This window comes from Pararge aegeria, chromosome 1 (genome assembly GCF_905163445.1).
Source record: "Pararge aegeria chromosome 1, ilParAegt1.1, whole genome shotgun sequence".
In the NCBI taxonomy this organism is placed as follows: Eukaryota; Metazoa; Arthropoda; class Insecta; order Lepidoptera; family Nymphalidae; genus Pararge; species Pararge aegeria.
Window position 1 is genome coordinate 2,913,696 of NC_053180.1, and position 26,178 is coordinate 2,939,873.

The following is a 26,178-nucleotide window of genomic DNA, read 5'->3' on the forward strand; positions in this document are numbered from 1 at the left end:
GGTTAAAACGCGCATAACTTAGAAAAATAACTGAAGTCCTACCCACTGGGCTATCACCGCTTATAACATTAAATCATTGTCAGGTTTTGCTGATCATAATATCATAATATTAAAATCAGCACTTTTTTACAATTACTTTTTTTTTCTGTCAAACGTCAATGTACGTGAATAACTACCTAACGATAACACTTTACACTGTAGGTATGTGATAGCGCATTGGGCAGGTGCTCGACTCCCATTTCGAGGCGCCGAGTTCGAATCCCAGAACGCACCTCAAGTTTTCCTTAGTTATGTGCGTTTTAATTAATTAAAATATCACTTGCGGAAATCAACGGTGAAGGAAAACATCGGGCGGAAACCTGCATGCCAGATAGTTCTATGTAATGTTTTCTGAAGTGTGTGGAGTCCACCATGTCAGCGTGGTGGAATACGTCCTTCACCCCTTCTCATTGTGGGAGGAGACCTGTTCTCTGTAGTTGACCCGTAAATGGTTGATGTGATGATGATGATGATGATGATGATAACACTTTTAGGTTTCAACATTTATATATTTTTCATAAATGACTACTGTTTAAAGCTAATAGCGTTGTTTACATCACTTGTGAATTCCATTATTTTTGATAGCCTAGTTAATGAAAACAATCGTTGAGATATGAAAATTAAGCTTAATTTCTCCGCGAAAAGCAGGAGAATCTGCATCATCAATCATTTATAATTCCTTTAATCCTTTTACTCCACACCAAACAGACCTTTAAATTAAGAATAATTTTCATAATATATCATGGAATTCCACAAAGTAACGCCTGCTTCTATCTAATATAGTTAAGTTTCAAAATTTATATTTTTCACAGGACTATTTGAACAAAAAAAACATTGAATGCTGGTTGACTCTCTTAAATCCCTCGTTACTGTTGCATTACCAACGTCCGCCAAAGTACTTAAAAAACTGGATTTACACTGGCCGAATTTCAGTACTAAACATGCTGTCTCTCAAAGCACTTGTCTTGTGGTAAGTCAATTTATCTTATCTTAATTGATATTATGATTATTAGATTATGTTGTGCGATCGTAAGAAGAACTCTTTAATAATATAGTATATATAATAAGTGTGTTTATTTTAAAACAATTGTTTGTGTTTATAAACATTAATGTTCTTATCCTACTGCGTGTGTTACTCGATAACGCAAAAACGGTTGAACGGATTTTGATAAAATTTGGCATGCCTTTGATATGGAAAAGAACATAGAATTTTATCCCTATTCCTTAAGTAAGTTCCCGAGGGAAATTGAAAATTGTTTAAGGGCAAAGGGCAGACAGCTTTGAAATATGGTATGCATGTCACCTACGCTATGGAAAAGGACATGTACTTTCTATAACGATCTCTCAAATAGTTTCCGTGGATAAAAAGGAGTATATTAATTTAAATTATGTGCGACAAACAAAAATAAAAATTTTGTGACTCTATTAAATAGGTAATAGCTGAAACGCAAAACTGCATTTATTTTCCTCTATTACAGCGCAAGCGATAACACGGGTGTAAATTTGATTTTGTATACATTTGAACTTATTAGATTTTAGTGAAATGTAACAAATAAACAAGAACAAAAAAAACATGAGCGAAGAATACTAATTTTAGTAGTTTGTGTAATAAAAAAATAATAATAAATAAATAAAATAAATAAATAATACTTGTTTGTTTGTGACTTTAAATCGGTTTGAACGAAATTGAATGCAGAGATACTTTGTATCCTGAAGATGGACATGAGTACTTTTTTATCCGCGATAGAGTTCCCGAATCGATTCGGCTATAAAAATTTGTGCTAAAAATTAACTTTGATAATTTTGTACGGCATGTCAGCACAACCGAAGTTTTGCAAAGAAATATCTCGCTTCCTTGAGACATATATAAACTTTTCAAAGTTTCCTTATTAAAATTTTTAAAGGTTTTTTTTTAAATTTCATTTTGTTGTGTAATTTTCGCTTAAAACTTAATCCCTAAGCAATTTGTGTTTAATATATCATTGAAATATAACTAAGTTATGGAAACTTCATTGGTTTCCCTTGAAAAGCTAATAAATAAATAAGTATATACTTTTAAACCCGGGTAAACAAAATGTTCCCACGGAATTTGAAAAAAATATGAAATAGGCGTGGCCGAATTCCCGGCTAGTAATAGGATGAATGTGAAAATTGTCTTCTACATTCCCCACATGTGTTGATAAGTGTATATAACGTGTACATGAAAAAAAATAACACTTCAGAGGCTTTACATTATTTACTGTATCTGAGACTTTTCAGTGAAACCGAAATGCTAATATTTATTGCGTATTTTCTTTTCTTTCTTGAAAGAAATCAGATACAGCCCTAACATCACATGCAAAAGTAAAATCAAGTTACTCCTGTCACTTTACTAAGTACGCGTCGCGTAGCGTAGATACTATGCACGGGTCGGTCCTTTATCTTCAATAGGGTTGTCATAAGTAAACACTGGGAAGGTTTTGAATTAATTTGTATGAATAAATAAATATGGTTAATTTGGTTTAATAGTTTTCAGGGTGATTTCTTATCAAAATTACTTATGACCCCTCCAACAGTATTTCGTAATTCCGTTACACGTTGTATATTGCTCAGCTCAAGGAAATAGTCAGTCATCCATCATCATATCATCAGGCCTGTCACAAATTCTCTTAATTTAATAGTTTAAGACCACATACCCACCACTCTGCACCTATGCGGGTGTGTGGACCTCAACGACTATTTAAGCAAACAATCAACTTCAATTTAGGCATAGAGATAGTAGAAAGAACGAAGAAGAACTTAGGCTACTATTTATCCCAAGAAAAAAAAAACAGTTCCCTGGGTATTGGTAAAAAACCGTAAATAAAGCTGACGAAGAATGAGGGCAACAGCGAATGTATGAATGTGATAGGCTTATTTATTTTTTTAATGGACAATCAACAGTAGTGTTGCCCAAATGCAAGAACAAGACGAGACTTAGCCAGTCTTGGTCTTGGTCTTGCGCCAATACACCTGGTCTTGGTCTTGGTCTTGGTCTTGCGCTCCCAGTCTTGGTCTTGGTCTTGGTCTTGCAGCAAGAGTCTTGCAAGTCTTGCAATTACCTATTAGTCTATTACTATTTATTAAAGTTTACTTTAAATCTTAGAAAAACGTATTAGAATTGGAACATTGTGAGCTTGAATTAACATAGCCATAGTAAAGATCAAGCAGATTAATAAATAACTGAAGATTTGATAAGAAATTCGAAAAATCAACTGACCTATATGTTTTTTCCATGGAAGTAACTGTTTCTTAATAAACATTTATGATTTATAAGCTTACATTTGCTAAAACATGTAAAAAAACAAATTAATTACAATAACTTGACTGTATTTTAAAGAACAATACTTATCTGTCTAGAAAGAGATTGAACCCTCAACTTATAAGAAATTTAATAAAAGAGTTTTACGATTTATCATTTATTTGAATAAAAAATAAAATACAACACAAATCAACAGCTTTATCATTAGGTTATGATACTTTATATCAATTCTTTTGACCAAGAATTAATACAAAGTAACCATCTGGCTGACTCATCACTTAACCTATTTCTATGTTTTCTAATTACTGATGATGCTTTAGAAAATAACCTCTCAGCAGGTACTGAAGTTGCAGGTATTGAGAGAAAATCACGGGCCATTTTCGATAAAATCGGATACTCTGTCTCATGCGTCCTCCACCAATCTAAAATCACCAATCTGAAACTTATTTATTCTTTGGAACACCTGTAGGTACTCTTAAAATTCGAAATTATTTTGCATGAATAGTGTCAAATGTTATGATTTCGGCGCGGCGGCAACGATTGTTTTAGATTTCAAAAGAAGCCGCCGGCGCGTGTATCATAACCATGTACTTCCGAAAAGCGGCAAATTTCTTTGAGAAGTAAGTACAAAACCTTTGATGCCGCATTATCAAAGTGCCGATGGTTAAAACATAACTATGCATGCACTCAGTTTGATTTTAATAGATATTTTTTTATTCGCTATGTTTATGGTATTAGTCGTAATGCGCATAGGTCCAGTTTTTCATATTCTTTGATATAGTTTTTTGCGTCTCATAGAATTCCTAAGCGTACCTACCTACCTATACACCGAACTGTTACACCTAACTACTCCGTGAAATAGCGCTAAGTCCTAGCTGCAAGACGCAAGAGTCTTGCAGGCTATGTCTTGTTCTTGCTCAAGTCTTGCACGGTCAGTCTTGGTCTTGGTCTTGCTAAAAATACGCGGTCTTGTTCTTGGTCTTGGTCTTGCAAAAACGCAAGAACAAGACCAAGACTGCAAGACCAAGACTGAATTTGGGCAACACTAATCAACAGGTTACAATAACTGTTATAAAACTAAACAAAAATAGACTTAGGCTTCTAAAGCACCTATTCATGCATCACGACATGAAAAGACACCCTAATGTTAATCAGGCATTAGGAAGACGTATGATTTGTTTATCGTTAGACGTACCTATTCTTCTATTCTCTTACGGAAGTCGTATTCTATGTCTATATCCAGGATACTAGGCTCTACATAAATAAATAGCTATAAATAAATATACTATGACAATACAATTATCGCCATCTAGCCCCAAAGCTACACTCAGTAGCTTCTGTTTTGGGTACTAAGATAGCTAATGAATATTTACTAAATATAATACACAAAAACACTTATAATATAAAGATAAATACCAAGACACTGTAAAACATTCTTGTCCATCACACAAGCATCATTTCAGTTGTGGGAATCGAACACACGGCCTTGGACGCAGAAAGCAGGGTCGCTGCCCACTGCGCCAACTTGCTGTCAAAATGGATTGAGTATTGAGTGAAAATTGACCTGAAATGCATTGGTAAAAAAGAAATTATTATCAAAAGATACATTTGCCAATAAAAGTACATTGTTAGACTAAAGGCCACTTTTAAAGGCAGAGTTTCCCCATAATTTACCATGCTGAGCAGATCGTAAGGGTGATTACATATCTCACAACAGGCTAGCGGCAGGCGAAAGTCATGCAATTCTGCATTTTTGCTGTCGTACGTGACTTTTGTATTTTTTTGTATGTAAAAGTGAACTTTGACAGCAATGATCGCACAAGATTTACTCACGGCAGTTACATCTAAATCATGACCATTAATTAGATTTTTTGTATGTTAAAGGATTGAAATATCGTTAATCGATGTACCCACGTAGAACGTACGTATTTGCTTACGTAACTAAAATATTCGTACAAAAAATGTGCAATTAATTATGTTTTTTTAGCCCTGCCTTAGATTATAAATAAAAACAGAGGACCACACAAAATATTAAGGCTCGGGATTTCACCTATATATTGTGCTTATATTTTACGCTTTTTTCTTTACGGTAATTATGAGAGGAAACGGCATTTAACTTGTGCTTAGCAGGCAAAGAATGGGTTAAACCCGTTTTTTTTGTATCTTCCTATCATCAGTAAAATGTAATCTGGATTTAATATGAAAAACCGATATGTTCAACCAAAGCAGCAACGAAAGCAGGGTCGTGCTTTCTTTGGTGCTTTTGTTATTATAAGTATTTATGTATATTATTCACAAAAATATTATTCAGTCACCACCCACAACACAAGCTACGCTTACTTTGGTGCAAGATGGCGGTACAAAAATTGTCGTAGTATAAAAAAATCCTAGGAGAGAAGGATTTGAAATAAAACATTAACACAGCGAAAAGGAAGTAAGTAGCGTTTAATCGCACAAAATCAGGGTTAAACCAGATAAAACCTGAAAATTTATCGTTGCATTTATTACGTTATTATAACACATACAAAACCTCATTTTAAGGTTACCGCAGGCGAACGGTTTATTTTTTATAAGTATATACAACGCAACGTGTACATAAAAATCTAAATATTACTTCAACATGCTTTAGAGGCACATTATTTACTGTCCCTGAGACGTATCTGTAAAACCGAAACGCTATAGTTTTTGAGCAAACCAGTGTCATAGTTTTACTAAAAGAAATCTGATAGTCCTGAGATCACATGCAAAATTAAAAAAACAATGACTCCTGTCACTTTATATACTCGTAGGTCCGCGTCGTGTTATATAGGTAAGTACTATTATTTATTTAACTCTTTGTTTGTACACCACTATGAAGTTGGGGAAATAAAAGAATAATAGAAATACAAAGACTGAAGTAGAATACAAAAGGCGGCCTTTTTCTGGGCATGACATTAGATTGTAAGCTTCAGTGGGGTATCCATATAGATACACTAGCAGGTAAACTGAGCTGGGCTGCCTACGACGCCGTAGAAACAGCAAGACTTGTCTACTTTGCGTACTTTTATAGTGTGATGTCTTACGGGATCTTATCATGGGGCCAAGCTGCTGATATTGAAACTATATTCATATTGCAGAAAAGAGCTGTACGGTCAATATATAAACTTAAATCACGTGAATCCCTCCGTGATAAATTTAAAGAAATAGGTATACTTACGGCAGCCTTACAGTATAGTTATAACAATATAGTATTGTAAGATCTCTGCATATCGTTTGCGAAAGGTGCAGAAGTCACTAACTTATGTCAATTTCGAGTAAGGCGGTTGTTTATATCCACTATTCGTTTATAAAGAGTAATGTTTGTTCTTACAATACTATATTGTTATAACTATACTTTATAAACGAATAGTGGATATAAACAACCGCCTTACTCGAAATTGACATAAGTTAGTGACATCTGCATATCGTTTGCGAAAGGTGCAGAAGTCATTTGTGGGATTAAGTATATGCTTTTATAATCTGATTCCCAAGGTAATTTTGAACTTGCCAATGCATAAGTTTAAACAATGTGTTCAAACACATTTAATAAATCGTGGTTACTATACGATTGATGAATTTCTTACCGACAAGGCTGCTTGGAAGCAGGCTCCACTCTCATCTCTCACAAGATAGTGAATTCAAAAGTATATAAACTGTAAAATGTTGTTGAAAAAGAGCAATCTGCTGAGTTTATTGCCGGCTCTTCTCGGTGGAATCTGTCTTCCGAACCCGTGGTAGAGCCACTACAAACAGACTGACTTGACGTTTCGAAAGTGCTTATACACTGGGCCGAAATTAGTGCGGGGCAATCCGCAGGGTGTGGCTGTGTGACTTTTGTTTATTTACTGTTTGGAAAAGTGACGTTTGACTGCAGTGATTGCAAGATTTACGTTAACGATTTGCGGATCTTTAAAATTACGTTACTTGTATTAATCTTTCAACGAGTTTGGTGTTTTTATCTAACAAGACAGTTATTAAATCGTAATTTCATAACTAAGAGTAGGTGTTTCACTACGATTGCTCGGCACGTAATTTGTTTGTCTTTTTTTTTCACATTACTAATGATGTTTTAATAACGACATTAGCATTAGCAATGGTATGTAAATAATTATGAATATCACAAGGTTACGATACAATAATAATCCTATTCATTAGCTGAATACTGGCTGGCACAATGGCTCTCTTAAATTGGAAGTCCCGAGTTCTAAACTCGGCGGGTAATTTGTGGAAGTAATAGTTCCTGAAAATATAATATGAGTGTGAAATGAGTAAATTGACTCCGATTAAATCTTATTAAAAGGGGTAGTAGAGGTTTTAAATACAAAAATCGGCCGGGAAAATATATAAATATACTACGACAATACATACATAGCCCCAAAGTAAGCGTAGCTTGTGTTATGGGTACTAAGATGACTGATCAATATTTTTATGAATAATATACATAAATACTTATAACATACAGATGAACACCCAGACACTGAAAAACCTTTATGTTCATCACACACACATTTGATTGTGGGAATCGAACCCACAGCCTTGGACTTAGGAAGCAGGGTCGCTGCCCACTGACCCAATCGGCCTTCAAATTCAAATGATTATGCATATTCTTTATGACAAGGTTGCTTGGAAGCATCCGACTCCGCTTTCATCTCTCAGAAGATAGAAAAATGAATGTTGAAATGTAAAATGTAAATTGTTATTGTTGGAACAGAGCAACTGCTGATTTTCTTGTCGGCTTCGTCTCGGCAGAATCTGCCTTCCGAACTGGTGCGCGTTGGTAGCGTCACTACAAACAGACAGACTTGAAGTTTCAAAAGTGCTTATATTAGACCTACTTGAAATAAATGAATTTTGAATTTGAATTCTATCCTTAAGCGTGGAAATGACAGGATTACATTCTTATAGGTATTTTAACTCAACAGCGCTCTGCTACAAATATCATGGGGCATCGATCAAAGTTTTCCTGCACATTTCATATTCGGTGCCGCGACGTCTGCCTACCAAGTGGAGGGTGGCTGGAATGCTGATGGTAAGTCGCTTACCTACCGTGGTGCTGTGGCGGGCACAGGAATTTGGACCAGGGTAAGCTTAAAGAAGTAAAATGGCGAAATCCTCCTCCGTTGCCAGTTATTTGAAAATGTTGGGGTAGGCAGCGCTTTTGTGCATATATGAAGTGCACGCCACTGCGTGGGATGTTTATATTATCTTGCTTGTTGATGCTATTTGGAAATAACAAACTTTGAAACACATAGATATAAAAGTAAATAAATAATTTAGTTGGTATAGCGCACACGGCACAGGGGCCTGGAAGTCGCAGTCGTGCAAATACTGTCGATTCCGCAATTTCTATATGTATTTATAATTATATTGAATATTATATAAATATTGTATAGTATTAATAATGAATATTGAATCCCTAATATTATATATGTCAATGTAAGTTTGTTTGTTACGCTGTCACGCAAAAACTACTTAACCGATCCTCATGAAGCTTTGTAAACATATTCTTGGAAGTGTTAGAAGTAATATAAGATACCTTTTATCCCAACATTAAGCTCGGTTCCTCTGGGAGAGGGGATGAATGTTTGACAATTTTACACCATTACTCCAACAAATTAAAATGACATACGAAAAGTTAGATGTGCGTGCTGGGTTTCGAACACGAAACCGGAAAGAGAAGCCGAAGTCTTAGCCACTGGGCTATCACCGCTTCAAATTTTATATGCTTATCATATAATATATAGCTTTGTCCTTCTGATTTCCAGGGAAAGGCGAAACCGTATGGGACAAGTACCTCCATGAACATCCCGGTAAGGCAGCTAATAATGCAACTGGTGACGTTTCCGCAGACTCCTACCACAAGTGGCGGGAGGACGTCATGGCTGCGGCCCGCATGAAACTTCAATTTTACAGGTCAGTTTTATTTTAGCGCGTGTTTCAGCCACAGAATTAAGAACGTACAGAAAACACGACCAATGAAAAACCACTCCACTAGTGTTTCTCGAACAGTCGTTTGGTTTGTCGTCACTTCCCCAGACGAGCTCTGTCATACAAAAAGCTGCTTGGAGGTAGTAGAGCTTAATTGCTTAAAGCGCTCGATTGCCAGAGAGTCTCATGGTAATATAGACCTTTGAAGAAGAAAGAAAGATCGAAACTGCCATGTTTCCTACTAGATGGCGCTACAGTCGCTATAAGACTGATGTAAAAGGCATATACTAATTTCGGCATCGAAGGTAAAAGAGCTGTAGTTTAATTGGTTAAAGCGCTCGATTGCCAGAGAGTCTCATGGTAATATAGACCTTTGAAGAAGAAAGAAAGATCGAAACTGCCATGTTTCTTACTAGATGGCGCTACAGTCGCTATAAGACTGATGTAAAAGGCATATACTAATTTCGGCATCGAAGGTAAAAGAGCTGTAGTTTAATTGGTTAAAGCGCTCGATTGCCAGAGAGTCTCATGGTAATATAGACCTTTGAAGAAGAAAGAAAGATCGAAACTGCCATGTTTCCTACTAGATGGCGCTACAGTCGCTATAAGACTGATGTAAAAGGCATATACTAATTTCGGCATCGAAGGTAAAAGAGCTGTAGTTTAATTGGTTAAAGCGCTCGATTGCCAGAGAGTCTCATGGTAATATAGACCTTTGAAGAAGAAAGAAAGATCGAAACTGCCATGTTTCCTACTAGATGGCGCTACAGTCGCTATAAGACTGTAAAAGGCATATACTAATTTCGGCATCGACGGTAAAAGAGCCGAATTGGTTAAAGCGCTCAGGCTTCGATTTCCAAAAATTAAATTCGATTAGATTACCAAATTTTACACTCACAAAACCGCGTTCTTTACCAAAAGTGTCTGTGTGATGGCTATACAAATATTTAATAAGTTACCAAAGATCGTAAGGGAAAATAATTTAATTAATTTTAAAAAAGAGTGTTTTAAATTTTCAGTTAACAATACATTTTATAATATTAATGAATTTTATTTAGTTTAAATATGACATTTAATGTACTAGTTCTAAATAATTAACTTTAGTCTGTAAAATATAATACCTACACTGTAATTGTTGCACGCCCAAAGAGGCAATATACATTGGGACTTCATACTTATAATTCTATCCAACCTGACCTGTAATATGCAATAAATGAATTTGAATTTGAATTTAAATCTTGCCGGTTCCGAAAATTTTTATATGCATTTTTAAATTAGAAAGCCGGATGTAGTATGGGATTTGGTTTCACATAGTACTTATAAGGTGCCTTCTTGGAATTTATCCTATTTTGAAGGGTTTAATAATTACAATACATTACCAAAAACATTAAAACTCTAGTTCGCCGGATTTCAGAGTTAGGTACATGCAAATGAAGTTCGTGAATTAAGGTTATTTTTGACACATGCGATTATTGTACCTACCTATTGATGGTACTGTTCACAATATATTAGAACCACTAATCTATTTCATTAAAAGATTTTTACACCGGATTTGAGAGGTTTTTTTAAAAAATAAAAACTTAATTTTTGATACTAATTTGAGTGAAGCACCAAACGAAACCGTGTTCCGGCATTCTCCTATATAAAATTGATGATTCCGCCAAGTTTAAGTAAAACACTAAGAAAAATTTTAAAATAATAAGCTATTAATTAGGGTTTATAGCGACATCTGTGAATAACCGAAACCCCCTGAACTGTGTTTTCATACAACAACAAAAAAAAACATTTAGTCGGCTTCTTTAAAATCAAATGGTCAATCGGGAGTCTAGGCTTCGGCCGTGGCTAGTTACCATCCTACCGACAAATACGTGCCACTAAGCGATTTAGCGTTCCGGTCCGATGTCACGTAGAAACCATTCGGGGTATGGTTGAAATATAACTGCAATGATCCCTAACAGGTTAGCCCGCTACCATCTTAGACTGCATCGACACCTACGACCAGGTGAGATTGCAGTCAAGGGTTGACTTGTAGAAAGAAGAAAGAAAGTAAACTTTATTTGGATACACACATACTAGAATTAAAATACAACTTAATAGTCTACACAAGAATTTTAGGAACGGTGTGATCCCAAAATGGTCTTCACTCAGCATGTTTGCAGTGCCTGTTAAAGACACAGCGCTGATCTTCCGTGAAGCCAGACGTGACGTTTGGACGGTAGGCACTGACAGAGCGACGCTTAAAAACTATGGCTAAAATAATACAATTTAAAAGTATTATATAATAAAAAATAAGAGAAAAATGTGTAATAATAAATAAAAATAATATAAAAGATTTGTATACATATATAATATTTTGTTACGATCAAACCGATAAGAATAAAACAAAAATGAATAAACACACGTAGGCAGCCTTGTTCAAATGTTTTGTTGCTGGAAAAGATATTCTATTAATTTCTTTTTAAAAGAAAGTTTAGACATGCTCATATCTCGTATCTGGCGGAGGTAGGTCGTTCCAACATTTAGTAGCCGTGTAGTTCTTGTAGTGTAATAAAAATAATAGAAAATCTCTACTTTTCTAGGTTCTCAATAAATTGGGCCCGGGTATTACCCACGGGGCTTGACAACAAAATTAACAAAGCCGGTGCGAAGTATTACAGTGATCTGATCGACGCACTCCTAGCTGAGGGCATTGAACCGATGGTGACTTTATACCATTGGGAATTGCCTGTGACAATCCAGAACCTAGGTGAGAAATCCTCGTTAAAATATCATGTGAAATTACTCTTTAATAACAACATATTAATGGGGGAGGTGTTGTGGGTATTTTGATGATAAAGTAATTGTCATCCAACACGAGTTTCATTAACATAACATGGTGGCAGCGGTGTGAAATGAATTAAGTTAACGTTGATATAGTGCAGTGTTTTCTTTGATTTACTATTGTAACGAATAAGACGTCAGCCAGTGCACCGACCACAGATTATAGATAGACAATTTGTCAAAGCCAAGCCGCCATGTTTTTTTTTTTTTTTTTTTTTTAATGGCTAGCCGCCATGTTGTCGTACCTCACCGCAATGCCAAAAATGCCACCATTATGGTTTGGTACGTCAAGCTAGCCAAAGCCCGCCATTTTTTTAAAAAGTATAAAAATATTTTGTTGTACCAATATTGTTTTATTTGCGTATCCGTTACACTATAATAAAAGTAGTAAACGGTGTATTGCATATTTATTCGCCATGGAGCATGCAAGACCCCCACTACTTTATTATCAAAATACCCACAACAGTTTGCCTAGTAATTTAGGAGATTCCTAGAGAAAAAAAACGATTCACAAACTCTTATGTGATATTTGAAGACGTATGGCAGCGTCTTGTTAAAAATATTATAAATTTTTTTCGATACTGAAGTTATAACTGTTTTTTTTTATTTTGGTCTGTCTGTCTGTATATCTGCATCTTGGCCGCGCATTACGCCCAAACTACTGAATGGATAACAATTAAACTTTGATCATGCTATGTTTCAAGTTCATACTACGAGGTAAGTTTTAAAAATAAGGTTTACTCATAATTTGGCCATAGTGTGGATGAGTATCTGACTCCTAACTAGTTATTACTGTATTAAGAATATGACAAATTCTACTACGGACTAGTGGCAGGAACAGTTGAGTAGTCAAAACACATCACTTATTTCTTAAAATTAACTAACTCCCTAACTCTCTTTTGAACCATTTATCCATATTTTTCCTTGGGTATGCATTTTTCAGGAGGCTGGACGAACCCTCATATCGTCGACTGGTTTGGGGACTACGCCAGGGTTATCTTCACCCTTTACGCCGACCGCGTCAAGACCTGGCTGACCATCAACGAACCTAACGTGTTCTGCGACATTTTCTATATTTCTGGAGACTCCGCTCCGGGAGTCAAAGAACCAGAGCTCGCACCGTATCTGTGTAATAAACACGTGATGCTGGCGCACGCAAAAGCCTACAGGATATTCGATCAGGAATTTAGACCAAGGTATTCAGGTGAGTTTTTTTTATTGTATCACAAGTTGTAACAAATCTTTTATTTTGGAAAAAAACAACACATAGGTATTAACATATAGAGTAAACGCCACACAAAAACATATCAATGAGGACTTAAACAATAAAAAAAAGGATCTTAAAATAAGTAACGAAATAAAAATTAAATAAGCTAAAAACAAACTAATATAATTCTACTAGCTGTTCCCGCGACTTCGTCTGCGTTTGAATTTGTTTTTAAAGTATTCAGTATCGCTAAGCCTTAAATGCGGGGTTTGCTGCTGTCCGATGATGAGTTCTGTCCTCTATCTCCAACCACATTCGTCAGATCTACACAAAGTTTGGGCAAAATTAAACACATATTATAACCCCCATAGTGCAAAAATAATTATTTAAATCGGTTATAATTTGACGGAGTTATGGTGTAAAATCGTCAAACGCTTTCATCCCCTCTCCCAAAGGAACCGAGCATAATATCGGGATAAAAAGTATCCTATATTACTTCTAACACTTCCAAGAATATGTGTACAAAGTTTAATGAGGATCGGTTAAGTAGTTTTTGCGTGAAAGCGTAACAAACAAACTTACATTGACATTTATAATATTAAGTAGGGATAGGGATAGGGATAGGGATGGTGGCAGTGTATCACATTTCCCACACAGAGTATCGGTCAGCGTTATGCTGTAGCAGTTGTGTAGTGATCACTGCTGCAGCGCTGATTTTCAGGAAACCTCTCTCGACATCCCGGACCGGCCAAGAACTGCTATTTTGGTGGCAAGTGTATGCAATCTGTGTCTAATGTCTACTTAATAATGTGGTTAACTTTCTGTTAGCCCTTTATTACACTATCACGGCGAGGTCGCGAGCGGAAAACAAATGATTGGTATGCTGTAATTATTTATGCTTTTTCCCACGGGAATAATTTGAGAGCCGGGTATTAAAAGTAATTATTGTAATAATTGTAATTAATTCTAAAATGTATGTTTTTGTTCGCGGCACTAGATCCGGCTTGTTTATGTCACAGATTGAACGATCTTACAGCTTATACACTCATGTCTCTCTCTCTTCTTAATCGTTTTTTCTCATTCTAACTGACAATCTAGGTTTTTTTTCGCAAGTTGTGGCAGGCTCTGAGTGGGCTTTACTTTTATAAGAGTCATGGTAGCCTGTTGATTGTCCATTAAATAAAATAAAAGTAAAAGTATTAGTAGTAGCTTCTGCCCGCGAATTCGCCTGCGTGGATTTAAGATTGGGTCTAAAGCTTCGCTCGTTAACAGTTTTTAATCCCATCACACGAACTATATGAGAGATCGGTATAGAAAGTACATGTCGTTTTCCATGAAATAGGTGACATGCATACCAAGTTCAAAAGCTTTCTGCACGCGGCTAAGCTCATAAACAATTTTCAATTTTCCCTCGGGAACTACTTAAGGAATCGAGATAAAAGTTAGCCCTTATCCTTTTCTATGTCAAAGGCTACATGCATGCCAAATTCCACCCGAATCTGTCTAGCCGTTTTTGCGTGATTGAGTAACAAACATCCACATTTTCACATTTTTAATATTACTAGCTGTCCCGGCGAACTTTTTTTTTTTTGATGAATTTTATATTTTAATACTTATTATCCTATTCCGGTCTAAGAGGAATCCAAAAAATCTAATACAATAAAAATTGGTCTAGCCGTTCTTGAGTTAGAAATGGTGTAACTAATACAACTTTCTTTTATATATATTAATATATATATATATATATATATATATATATATAAAGATATAGTAGAATTGTACCACAAGTTAGCCCCCGATTGATGGGCACAGGGCAGCACGTCGCTTCGCAGGAAATGTCCCTGGCATGCTCTGCGAAGGTTTTGCTCTGTTTAGCGATGGTTTCCACTTACCATCAGGTGGTCCGCCAATCAATCAATAAATCTTTTATAGTTAAAAGAAACCTGTACGAACCCACTGCACGTCTTTGTTGGTAATTTCAAAGTAATATTAGTACCCTTGACAAAGACGTTTCGCTACGCAATCAAAAGGGCCGGGAAAGCCGGGAAGATGCTGCGTTGCCCCGGCCGAAGCCTCCCAGCAGACCAGACCAGAGAGTTGCATATATATTATATATTTATAATTTATATTACACATATACATAAATATATATGTGAATGAATGAATGAATGAATAAACTTTTATTGTACACCAAAGAAAAAAAAAGTAGTTACAGAGATATAAATACATATCAAGAGAGTACAATTTGGTGGACTTATCGCTACATAGCGATTTCTTCCAGGCAACCTATGGCGTAAAAGGAAAAAAACATATGTGTGTGTGTAACTAAATACTTTGGCTAGACCAGGGAACAGAATCTCGTGATCTGCAGTCGAAAATCATCGTCATCATCATATCATCCCATTAGCGGTACATTACAGGGCACGGGTCTGCTCCCACAATGAGGAGGGGTTAAGACCGTAGTCCACCACGCTGGCCCAGTGCGGATTGGTGGCAGTCGAACATGCTCGGCACTAAACCAGCGGGGTAGGCAGACCTTTTCAACTATTCAACTAAAACTGATTGATTAATAAGTTTTTTAGGTCTCTATAACTGACATTTTTATAATTTTTTCTAGGTAAAATTTCACTTGCAAGCAACGTGTTGGGAATAGAACCTGCGTCCCCTAAAGACGCGGAGCTGGCAGAACTTGGGAGAGAGCATCAGGTAATATAATATGATAATTTTTAAATATAAATGATTTTGGCTTTTTGGGATTTGAGTAAGATAATATGCTTTTACTGCGTTTTTAAATGTAAAATGCGATTTGTTTAGATAATTTACAATCAAAATTAATTTAATATCGACACAAGCAAACATATTTATTTATTTAGAAAACTTCTTGGCACATACATTAAAACAATACAAAAACACACAAGAAAAAAAAAATACATTCATGTGCATAGGCGGCCTTATTGCGAAGGCAATCCACACACAATAATCAAAACATATATAGTTACACATTCAGATATTATTGTCCTTTTACCGGGTATCCCTAATATTATAAATGTCAATGTAAGTTTGTTTGTTACGCTTTCCCGCAAAAACTATTTAACCGATCCTCATGAAACTTTGTACACATATTTTTTGAAGTGTTAGAAGTAGTATAGGATACTTTTTATCCCGATATTAAGCTCGGTTCCTTTGGGAGAGGGGATGAAAGTGTTTGATGATTTTAAAACATAACTCCGACAAATTATAACCTATTTAAATAATTACTTTTGTACTATAGTGGTTAAAATATGTGCTGAATTTTGCCCAAACTGTGGTTGGAGATAGAGGACAGAACTCCTCAGCAGACAGCAGCAAACCCCTCATTTAAGGCTTAGCGATACAGAATACTTTAATTTTTTATAGAACTACAACTTAATTGAATGCCACATCAAAAAACAAAATCAAACGCAGACGAAGTCGCGGGAAACAGCTAGTACTAAATATTGATTCAATTAATTATAATCCATCAATTTTATAATATTATTTTTAGGCAGGCAGATATTCCCATCCAATTTTTTCCAAGAAGGGTGGCTGGCCGCCCTCTATTGAGAAGTTGATGCTACAAGTTAGCCTTAAACAAGGCTACAAGGAATCCAGGCTTCCTGCGTTCACTGAACAGGAGATTGAATTCATGAAAGGCACGTATTGAATATTTGTTTAATAACTTCAGGGTTACAGAATAATAACTATGAATAGTAGAAAAGCAATCATCACCAAAATAACAATGAATTAAGAATATATAAATATATTACGGACAATGCACACATCGCCATGTGGGTAAAAAGCGTAGCTCCAAAGTAAGCGTAGCTTGTGTTATGGTCACTAAGATGACTGATGAATATGTTATGAATAATATACATAAATAATTATAAAATAAAGGTAAAAACCTAGAAATTGAAAAACATTCATATTCATCACACATTCATTTTCCAGTTGCGGAAATCGAACCCACGGCATTGGACTCGGAAGCCATTTTTTTTTTTTTGAATTATACAGACAAACAGACATAGTTCGTCCGAGGAAGTAACCAAGGCTAACATTGCATGAATTGTGAAATTTAGACGTTCTTCAACAATATAAAGAAGATACACTACAAACAACACACAGATACTTGTACAAAACAAAGTACATATCTTTAAAAAATATAAAAATTCAAAACACCCCCGACTTTTAATATAATGTACAATTTTCTAACAGTAAAGCCCTTGCAAATGATACCCATATGTACTTGTGAATAAATTTATGTACCGCCATTTTGTGACAGCGGCCATCTAGGACTGATTTTCATCAATCACAGCTAGGAACAATCCCGACTTAAGAAAAAAATAACAGAGGATTCCGAAATAAACAGTTATCTTAATATCTAACATTCAACTATTGGACAGAAGGAGGCGATACTTTGCGGAATTCCATGATATACGACGAAAATTAAACTTAATTTTCTATCCGCGAAGATTCAAGTGTAACTTTATGACCTCCCTGGCGCAGCGGTGAGAGCTGTTGTTTCAAGATTGAGTTCCCGGGTTCGATTCCCGGCAGGGGGAAATTTGGGAATTTATAATTTCTGAAATATCTCTAATCTTCTCTGGTGGGAGGCTTCGCCCGTGGCTTGATACCACCCTGCCGACAACGTAGAAACCAATGAGGAGTATGGTTTTAATATAACTGACATACTCTCTAACAGTTTAGCCCGCTACTATCTTACACTGCATCAAACTTATCATCAGGTGAGATTGCAGTCAAGGGCTAACTTGTAGTTGAATAAAAAATAAGAAAAGTGAGTGCATTTTGGTATACAGATGGTGTAGTATGTCGTGTGGTGTATAAAGATTCAAGAAGTTAAAATCGTGAAGATTCGCAGGGTTTATAGCAAATGAAGCTTAAAGTTCTTTGTTATAAGGTTTATATATGACGGTCGATTGGCGCAGCGAAACTGTTTTCTGAGTCTAAGGCCGTGAATGTTTTTCAGTGTCTGGGTGTTTATATGTATATTATAAGTATTTATGTATATTGTTCATTAAAATATTCATCAGTTATCTTAGTACCCATAACACAAGCTACGCTTAATTTGGGACGAGATGGCGGTGTGTGTATTGTCGTAGTATATTTATTTATTTATTTTATAACTTTCAATATAAATGATTGGTTTAATTTTAAATGTATCTTTAACAGGTACCGCTGATTTCTACGGGTTAAATTACTATACGACCTACATGATCAGACCAGCCAAGCCCGAGGACAAACCTGGAGTCTGGTTCCTCACGGGGTCCCCGGAGTTAAACGCAACCTTGGAAAACCCGTTAAATGCGTACTACGGTTCTTCTCATATGCTTCCGGTAACCAATAATTGTTTTAAGGTTTTTACCGATTAAAAAAACCTCTTTATTACACCAAATAAGTAAAATGCATAATACAGCAAACAAAACTTATGAACTAACATAGGGCGTAAAGGCTGCCTTATCACTGGTTAGTACCAGTGATAAGGTGCTACTAAGCGATAAGGACGCCCTTTGTATCCTACTTCTTAAGTTTATTTTCGTTGTGTCCATTGTTTTTTTTTTTCCTATTTGTGGTGTACAAATAACGTATATAAATAAATAAAATAACAGTTTAAAAATCTGCTTTATCAAAGGTGTTCCCAGGGGGTTTACGTAAAGTGATGAATTGGTTGAAAAAGCAATATGGCGACATCGATATCCTCATCACGGAGAACGGGTTTACCACGAGCGGGGCCCAATTGGATGATTACGACAGAGTGGACTTCCTTGAGGAAAGTTTGAATGAAGTAAGTTAATTTCTTTATTTACAGTGTGGTGACGGCAGATCAGAACACGGGTGCCACCATCCCTTCTTTTACCACAGGTGTCACGCGACTAAGGAAATATAACAAAGCGTGGAGATTATGGGCGAACCCTCTCAGAAGAGGCCTTAAATCCAGCACAGGACTGTAATAAAGTCAAAGACACAGTCAAAAATATATTTATTCATATAGGCCCATACATGGAACTTTTGATGCGTACATTTCATGAGAATTACACGGTAGTGAGATGTTGGTGTTAACCGTAATCTTAAAACGGAAGCTCCAAAGGCTCCAAACGCGTCCTGGTCTAAGAAGCCCACATCAAACTTAGCCGGGTGTTTTTTTTGTTATCACCATCTCACATTGTCATTTAAAATCATTAAAAGAGCAACCTGGATGGAATCATTTTTATCGATTACGTTGTCCTTTATACTATAATAGGACTTTTCTATAGCTTTTTAATCTTTTTAAAATTTTGAAAATGTGTTGTCAGGTGCTGGTTTCCATCAAAGAGGACAATATAAGTGTTACAGGGTACACTGTGTGGTCTCTTATTGATGACCTCGAATGGCTAGCGGGATACACGTAAGTAAAACTTGTATATATCTTTAAAAAATTTATTAATTATAAATTTAAAACACCCCCGACTTTTAATAAAGTAAGCCCTTCCAATGGATACCCATATTAATTGTTGAAAAAAAATATGATCCGCCATTTTGTGACGGCAACCATCTAGGATTGATTTTCATCAAACATAGCTAGGAGCAATCCCGACTAATTCACCTTTCGAATAAAAAACATAATCAAAATCAGCTCATCCGTTCGGAAAATATGATGCCACAGACAGACACACCCAGACACTTCAAAATTATAACACACCGACGTTTTTGCGTGGGGGCTATAGAAAAACAACTAAAAAAAAAGTTTCGTCCAAGGTATTTAATCTCCAGGGATTTTTTTGAACTACATAGAAGAAAAAGTCCGATGGGAAGACAGTTCTGATATCACGGGAAACAGCTTTCTTCCATGCTTTCCGAGGCACGGAGGTGAATCATCGCTCAATAACATTCATTGGCTTGAACCCAGGAGGTCTGCAGTCGAACATGCTAACCACTGAACCAGCGTAGCAGAGAGATAGGTTTATGTGCGCACAAAATTCTTTTCAGACCTACTAAAGTCCACTATTTTTATATGTTGTACCATTTAGTCAGCGCACGCGAAAAACGGACACAGTAGCGCTTTTCCATAAGGTTTGCTTTACAAATACCATTATTTCGATTGTCTTTTTATTTTACCTGAAATATAGTAAATAAATACATAAATATACTACGACAACACACACAGCGCCATTTAGCCCCAAAGAAAGCGTAGCTTGTGTTATGGGTACTAAGATGCCTGATGAATATTTTTATGAATAATATATCTACATAAATACTTATAATATACAGATAAACACCCAGGCACTGAATAACGTTCATGTTCATGACACTAACATTTTCCAGCTGTGGGAATCGAACCCACAGCCTTGGACTCAGAAAGCAGGGTCGCTGCCCACTGCGCCAGTCGGCCGTCTAAATAATAAAGCCTATATAAGCAAAAGCTTTCCAATGTCTATCGGTTTCGAGGTTTTTTATCTCTTACAAACAAACTAACACATCGTTCCGCTTATAAAATTAGTATAGACTAAGGTTACTTGTAAGCACGCCGATACGCTTTCATGTAAAATAGCTGATGTTGAAATAGAGCACCTACTTACTGCTTCTCTTGCCGTATTCTCGGTACTATTTGCCTTCTGAACCGGCGGTCGAGCCACACACCACACAAACAGACAGTGCCGGAACCACGTAGTAAGAGTAGCAATTGCTACGGGCCCCGCGCAAAAGGGGGCCCCGCATATTTAATCCACTCATCTCTGCCTGAACGTGAGGATATAGTTTTATTTCACTTAAATAATCCAACGGAAAATATATTTTTGTAGGGAAATAATAATTACGAACTAAAATTAATATTTACAATAAATAGGGAGTTCTTGGATAGTAAAATAAAATTTATTTAGGTGCTAATGCAATTTATATGGTATTTTTTAATTGACATTCCATGTTTATAAATAAATTTATTATTCCATACGGTAAAATTAATGACATTTTTATTATATTCAGCCGACTATTTTTATTATTTTGATGTTTTTTTTAGTTATTACATAAATTAGTTTGTTTAAATTAAGATTTGCATGTCATATATTATGACTAAACATGTATACCTACAATGTTTTATGCAAATAAAAAAATAATTTAAATATAAGCCGTCTAAATGTTCACTTATGGGCATGGTACTCTAAATGCTGGCGCTATTAGCTATTTGAATAGCTAGTAGCTAGACTTAGCCGTTGGGCTAAATAAGCGCCAGCTCTTGAGTCACCAGATGTAAGGACCAATTTTTGTGACACTATGTTAATAAAAAATTTTGTGTCCGAAGACCATGACCATCCATGCCTGAACGTAATTTTTTGAGATGTGGTATATTGAATTAGTTTGATGCCACAAAAACGTGAAACGTCTACTTCTAAGACAATAAAACAAGAGCTCAAAAAGATGCTCTATGCTTTTGAGTTCTTCGAGCTAAAAAGTCTGATAGAGATTAAATAAAACACTATGTGTTGAGTATTCAAATCGCAATAACTTTTGAATGAATCAATCGATTTTCACGTCTTCGGTGGCGTTTGACACGGGTTTTTAAGCCTCATAAAGGATATTTTTTTGAATATCGATATTGTATTGATCGAACTAGGAATTTCGACGATAATCACACGTTTCTTGGTTTTTTTCTAACAAAGGAATCAACCGATTTTGATTTCCAAAACAGGATTTTTGGTTTGTCAAGGTTAAGAGCTGATTCGTTTTTGTAGTTGATTGATAAAGCCGTTGGAAAGTGATTCCCCGTGATTGCTTAATCTGGCACTGCAAACAGACAGATGTGACGTTTAAAAGTGCTTATAATATTAGGCCTAATCTTCATCATCATAAACCCATTACCAGCCCACTATAGGGCCAGGGGTCACCTCCCACAATAAGAAGGGGTTAAGGCCATAGTCCCCGACACTGACCCAGTGCGAATTGGTACACTCCACACACTTTGAAGAGCATTATGGAGACCTCTCAGGCATGCCGGTAGTGGTATGTTATTATGAAACTCTTTATTTGTATACCACGACATTAACATATTTAAAATATAACAAAAACAGAAACATATCTAAAGAAGTAGTAATACAAAAGGCGGCCTTATCGCTTAATAGCGATCTCTGCCAGGCAAATTTAGAATTAGGAAAAAAATTAAGAAGAGGAGAATAGACTGCTGGTGGTACAAATATTAAAATACATACATGCGAATGACTACATGCCAATACATAAACTAGTGTACACAAAAAGATAAAGAGTAAATAATATAATTAATAAATAAATATAAAAATAAACTAATATATAATAACAACACTTACATATTTAAATACTATAACATACAATAAATGATGATGTATGTTAATTACTTAAAACGCACATAATTTTGAAAAGTTGAAGGTTTTAACTCGGCCCCCCAAAAGTGAATTCGAGCTCCTACCCACTGGGCTATCACCAATTTATTAGGCCTAATTTTTTAACCTAGGCTATACATAAGCTAATCGCATAAATTTTTGTTTACAGGGTAAAATTTGGTTTGTATGAGATAGACTTCAACCATCCAAATCGCACAAGAACTGCACGCTTATCGTCACACTATTATGCGTGTGTAATCAAACATCGATCATTACACGTCCCGAACACTTGCTTCGACAAAAATGTGCAAAGATTACAACAAAAGAACGACGGCAACGGCGGCCAGATTCCAGCAAATGGTGGACTGTTTTTAATAGTCATAACTGTGGCATTCGGTATTTTATTATGTAAACAAATTATAGTATTATGACAGCAATTATTTATTTGATAGATACAAAATCAATAGAAAAAATAATTTAACTTAATTTATCAACAATTCGCGACAACGTTCCGCTTTATTTTTGTGTTATTTTAAGACATTTAAATTTTTATTATATTAAAATTTAATATTTAATAAAAAAAACATGTGTGTACTTATGTACACGCGTTAGAAGTTATACTTCTTGGGCGTAACATGATAAAAATCTTCTACGTTTGTAAAAAAAACGACAGTAACAATAGAAAAAAGGTATTATAAATTGATTATTATAACGCTTTATCTTGTTAAATAAAGTTTATTTTAATATGACGAAAACGTTTTTCCACGTTATATAAGAAATTGACATAATAAACATAATTAAATTTGGAATAATCATAGACTCATTATCGAACAATCAAGTTTCACTCAACATTAAAATAAGAGATTTTTGTACAATTGAACCAATAAATCACCATAGTGAGCCCGCAGATTAGACAATAGAAAGTGAACACTGTCAAACTTTATAGCTAACAAAACTTCAAAGTTCTGGGGTCGGATTTTGTTACAGTGTGCGCCGCATCGTTGAAATTTACTCTCATAATTTTTCCCTAATGCGCCAAAAGAAGTATAACTTCAATAATTCATTAATTTTAGTAACACCATAAAATATTATACTGACACAGTATAATATTTAGGCTTTCGCGTATTATGCAAATAAAATTTAATGTATATTATTTAGATTATAATAAACGTTTATATTTTTAGAATTAATCGAATGGTCGATTGGCGCAGTGGAACAATGATCATGAACTGCAAATGAACATGATTTTTTTCACTGTTTGGGTGTTTATATGTATATTATAAGTATTTATGTATGTTATAAAACTATTCATCAGTTATGTTAGTAGGTGTGTGTATTGTCGTAATATATTTATTTACTTATTTATTTATTCAATATTTACCATACATATCTCCTCCGCTGTTTTGTAATGTACAGATAAACCCAGACCCAGACACACAAAACATCCATGTTATTCACACAAATATTTAAGGGTTGTGAGAAACGAACCCACAGCTATAGACTCAGAAAGCAGGGTCGCTGCCCACTGCGCTAATCAGCCGTCAACTATTTACCTATTTATATTTGCACGCCGAAGTGTTACAGTATAATAAAACTTTTCCTACCAAGAATACTTACTCGTTATGAGAAGTAGAGATTAAGAATAATTACTTGCTTACCTCATGTCATAAAAACCTTGAGTTGCTCTTACTGATTTTATCTTAAGCCTAAAAATGTATTAAAATCTCAGATTAAAAGTCAACTGGACTTTCAAATTTTAAAAATCGAATTAATTAATTATACTGCATAAATTTGTTTGGTGACATTTTGGCCGCATGCCTTTTTTGTCCTTGCACCCTTCACTAATTGTACTAGTGTTGCCCAAATGCAAGAACAAGACGAGACTTAGCCAGTCTTGGTCTTGGTCTTGCGCCAATACACCTGGTCTTGGTCTTGGTTTTGGTCTTGCGCTCCCAGTCTTGGTCATGGTCTTGGTCTTGCAGCAAGAGTCTTGCAAGTCTTGCAATTACCTATTAGTCTATTACTATTTATTAAAGTTTACTTTAAATCTTAGAAAAACGTATTAGAATTGGAACATTGTGAGCTTGAATTAACATAGCCATAGTAAAGATCAAGCAGATTAATAAATAACTGAAGATTTGATAAGAAATTCGAAAAATCAACTGACCTATATGTCGTTTTCCATGGAAGTAACTGTTTCTTAATAAACATTTATGATTTATAAGCTTACATTTGCTAAAACATGTAAAAAAACAAATTAATTACAATAACTTGACTGTATTTTAAAGAACAATACTTATCTGTCTAGAAAGAGATTGAACCCTCAACTTATAAGAAATTTAATAAAAGAGTTTTACGATTTATCATTTATTTGAATAAAAAATAAAATACAACACAAATCAACAGCTTTATCATTAGGTTATGATACTTTATATCAATTCTTTTGACCAAGAATTAATACAAAGTAACCATCTGGCTGACTCATCACTTAACCTATTTCTATGTTTTCTAATTACTAATGATGCTTTAGAAAATAACCTCTCAGCAGGTACTGAAGTTGCAGGTATTGAGAGAAAATCACGGGCCATTTTCGATAAAATCGGATACTCTGTCTCATGCGTCCTCCACCAATCTAAAATGTCTTCCGAGCTGGCAGTTCTTGGTTTTCTCAGGTACTCCTCCAACTCGTCTATCACTAAGCCTTGAAGACAAGATCCAGATGACGTCGAGGGACATTCATAGAGTTTATCAAAGTCTATTACGTCTTCATCTTCATCACATACTTTATTGTCTTTTTCTGGTAATTCCAGAGATTTGTTCAGTGAGTGTAGACTTTTATATTCTTCATAAAGTTCATTGAACTTGCGCAGACTTTCTGTTTTAAGTTGCTTCCCCCACATTGTCAGGTCAAAAGTCTGAGCCTTATGCCTTGGGTCTAAAATTAAAGAAGTACAATAAATCCAGTTGCTCTTCTTGTAATGTTTAAGCATTTTGTCTCGAGCTGCTTGGAAAGCTAGAATGAGCCTTTCATCCACTTCAGATCGATTAGGTTTCTCATCTAACTGTTTTACCATGGATTCAATTTTATCTAGCAAGAGATTAAATGATACAATGACTAGCGGTAACGTAACATATTTGTCTCCACCAAGTTTTGTACTTAAAAGTTTAAAGTTTATTAGAAATTTATGTAATTTTTCGAGTACCTGCCATTCATTAGCTGTGATTTGAAAATCATTCAATTCGGTAACAGAACTGCACAATATGTCAATGCCCGCTCTCACTTTTAAACCAAATCCAATCATATCATGTGTGGAATTCCATCTCGTTGGACAGTCAAGAATGGCATTTAGATTTGATGGCACGCCAGCTGCTTCACAAGCAGACTGAAACTTCTTCTTCACTATCTCACTTCTTTTTATTTTACTGGAAATACTGCGTAACTTTGTTACAGATGTACGCGAGTCAGCAATATTTGGTGCAGATTCTTCATCTTCCTCATCCTCAGTTTCGTCTGCATAGTCTTCGTA

General features: G+C 35.4%; 1 protein-coding gene across 1 annotated transcript; it reads left to right on the forward strand.

Moving 5' to 3' along the window:
* Positions 1-975: 975 nt before the first annotated feature.
* On the forward strand, positions 976-23,735 carry LOC120626325 (myrosinase 1-like). Its single transcript, XM_039893850.1, has 12 exons — positions 976-1,009; positions 8,260-8,366; positions 9,103-9,250; positions 11,845-12,011; positions 13,029-13,289; positions 15,910-15,998; positions 16,816-16,963; positions 18,498-18,661; positions 18,958-19,110; positions 19,619-19,710; positions 22,821-23,071; positions 23,725-23,735. The coding sequence occupies exons 1-12, from the start codon at positions 981-983 to the stop codon at positions 23,733-23,735; spliced, it is 1,620 nt and encodes a 539-aa protein (XP_039749784.1). The 5' UTR covers positions 976-980.
* The last annotated feature ends 2,443 nt before the right edge of the window (positions 23,736-26,178 follow it).

Bases quoted from the DNA above. Each gene is read 5' to 3' on its own strand.
- LOC120626325 (XM_039893850.1), top strand. From the start codon at position 981: ATGCTGTCTCTCAAAGCACTTGTCTTGTG. The intron at 1,010-8,259 runs GTAAGTCAATTT...TTAACTCAACAG, and splicing joins CTCAAAGCACTTGTCTTGTG to CGCTCTGCTACAAATATCAT. The intron at 15,999-16,815 runs GTAATATAATAT...TATTATTTTTAG, and splicing joins AACTTGGGAGAGAGCATCAG to GCAGGCAGATATTCCCATCC.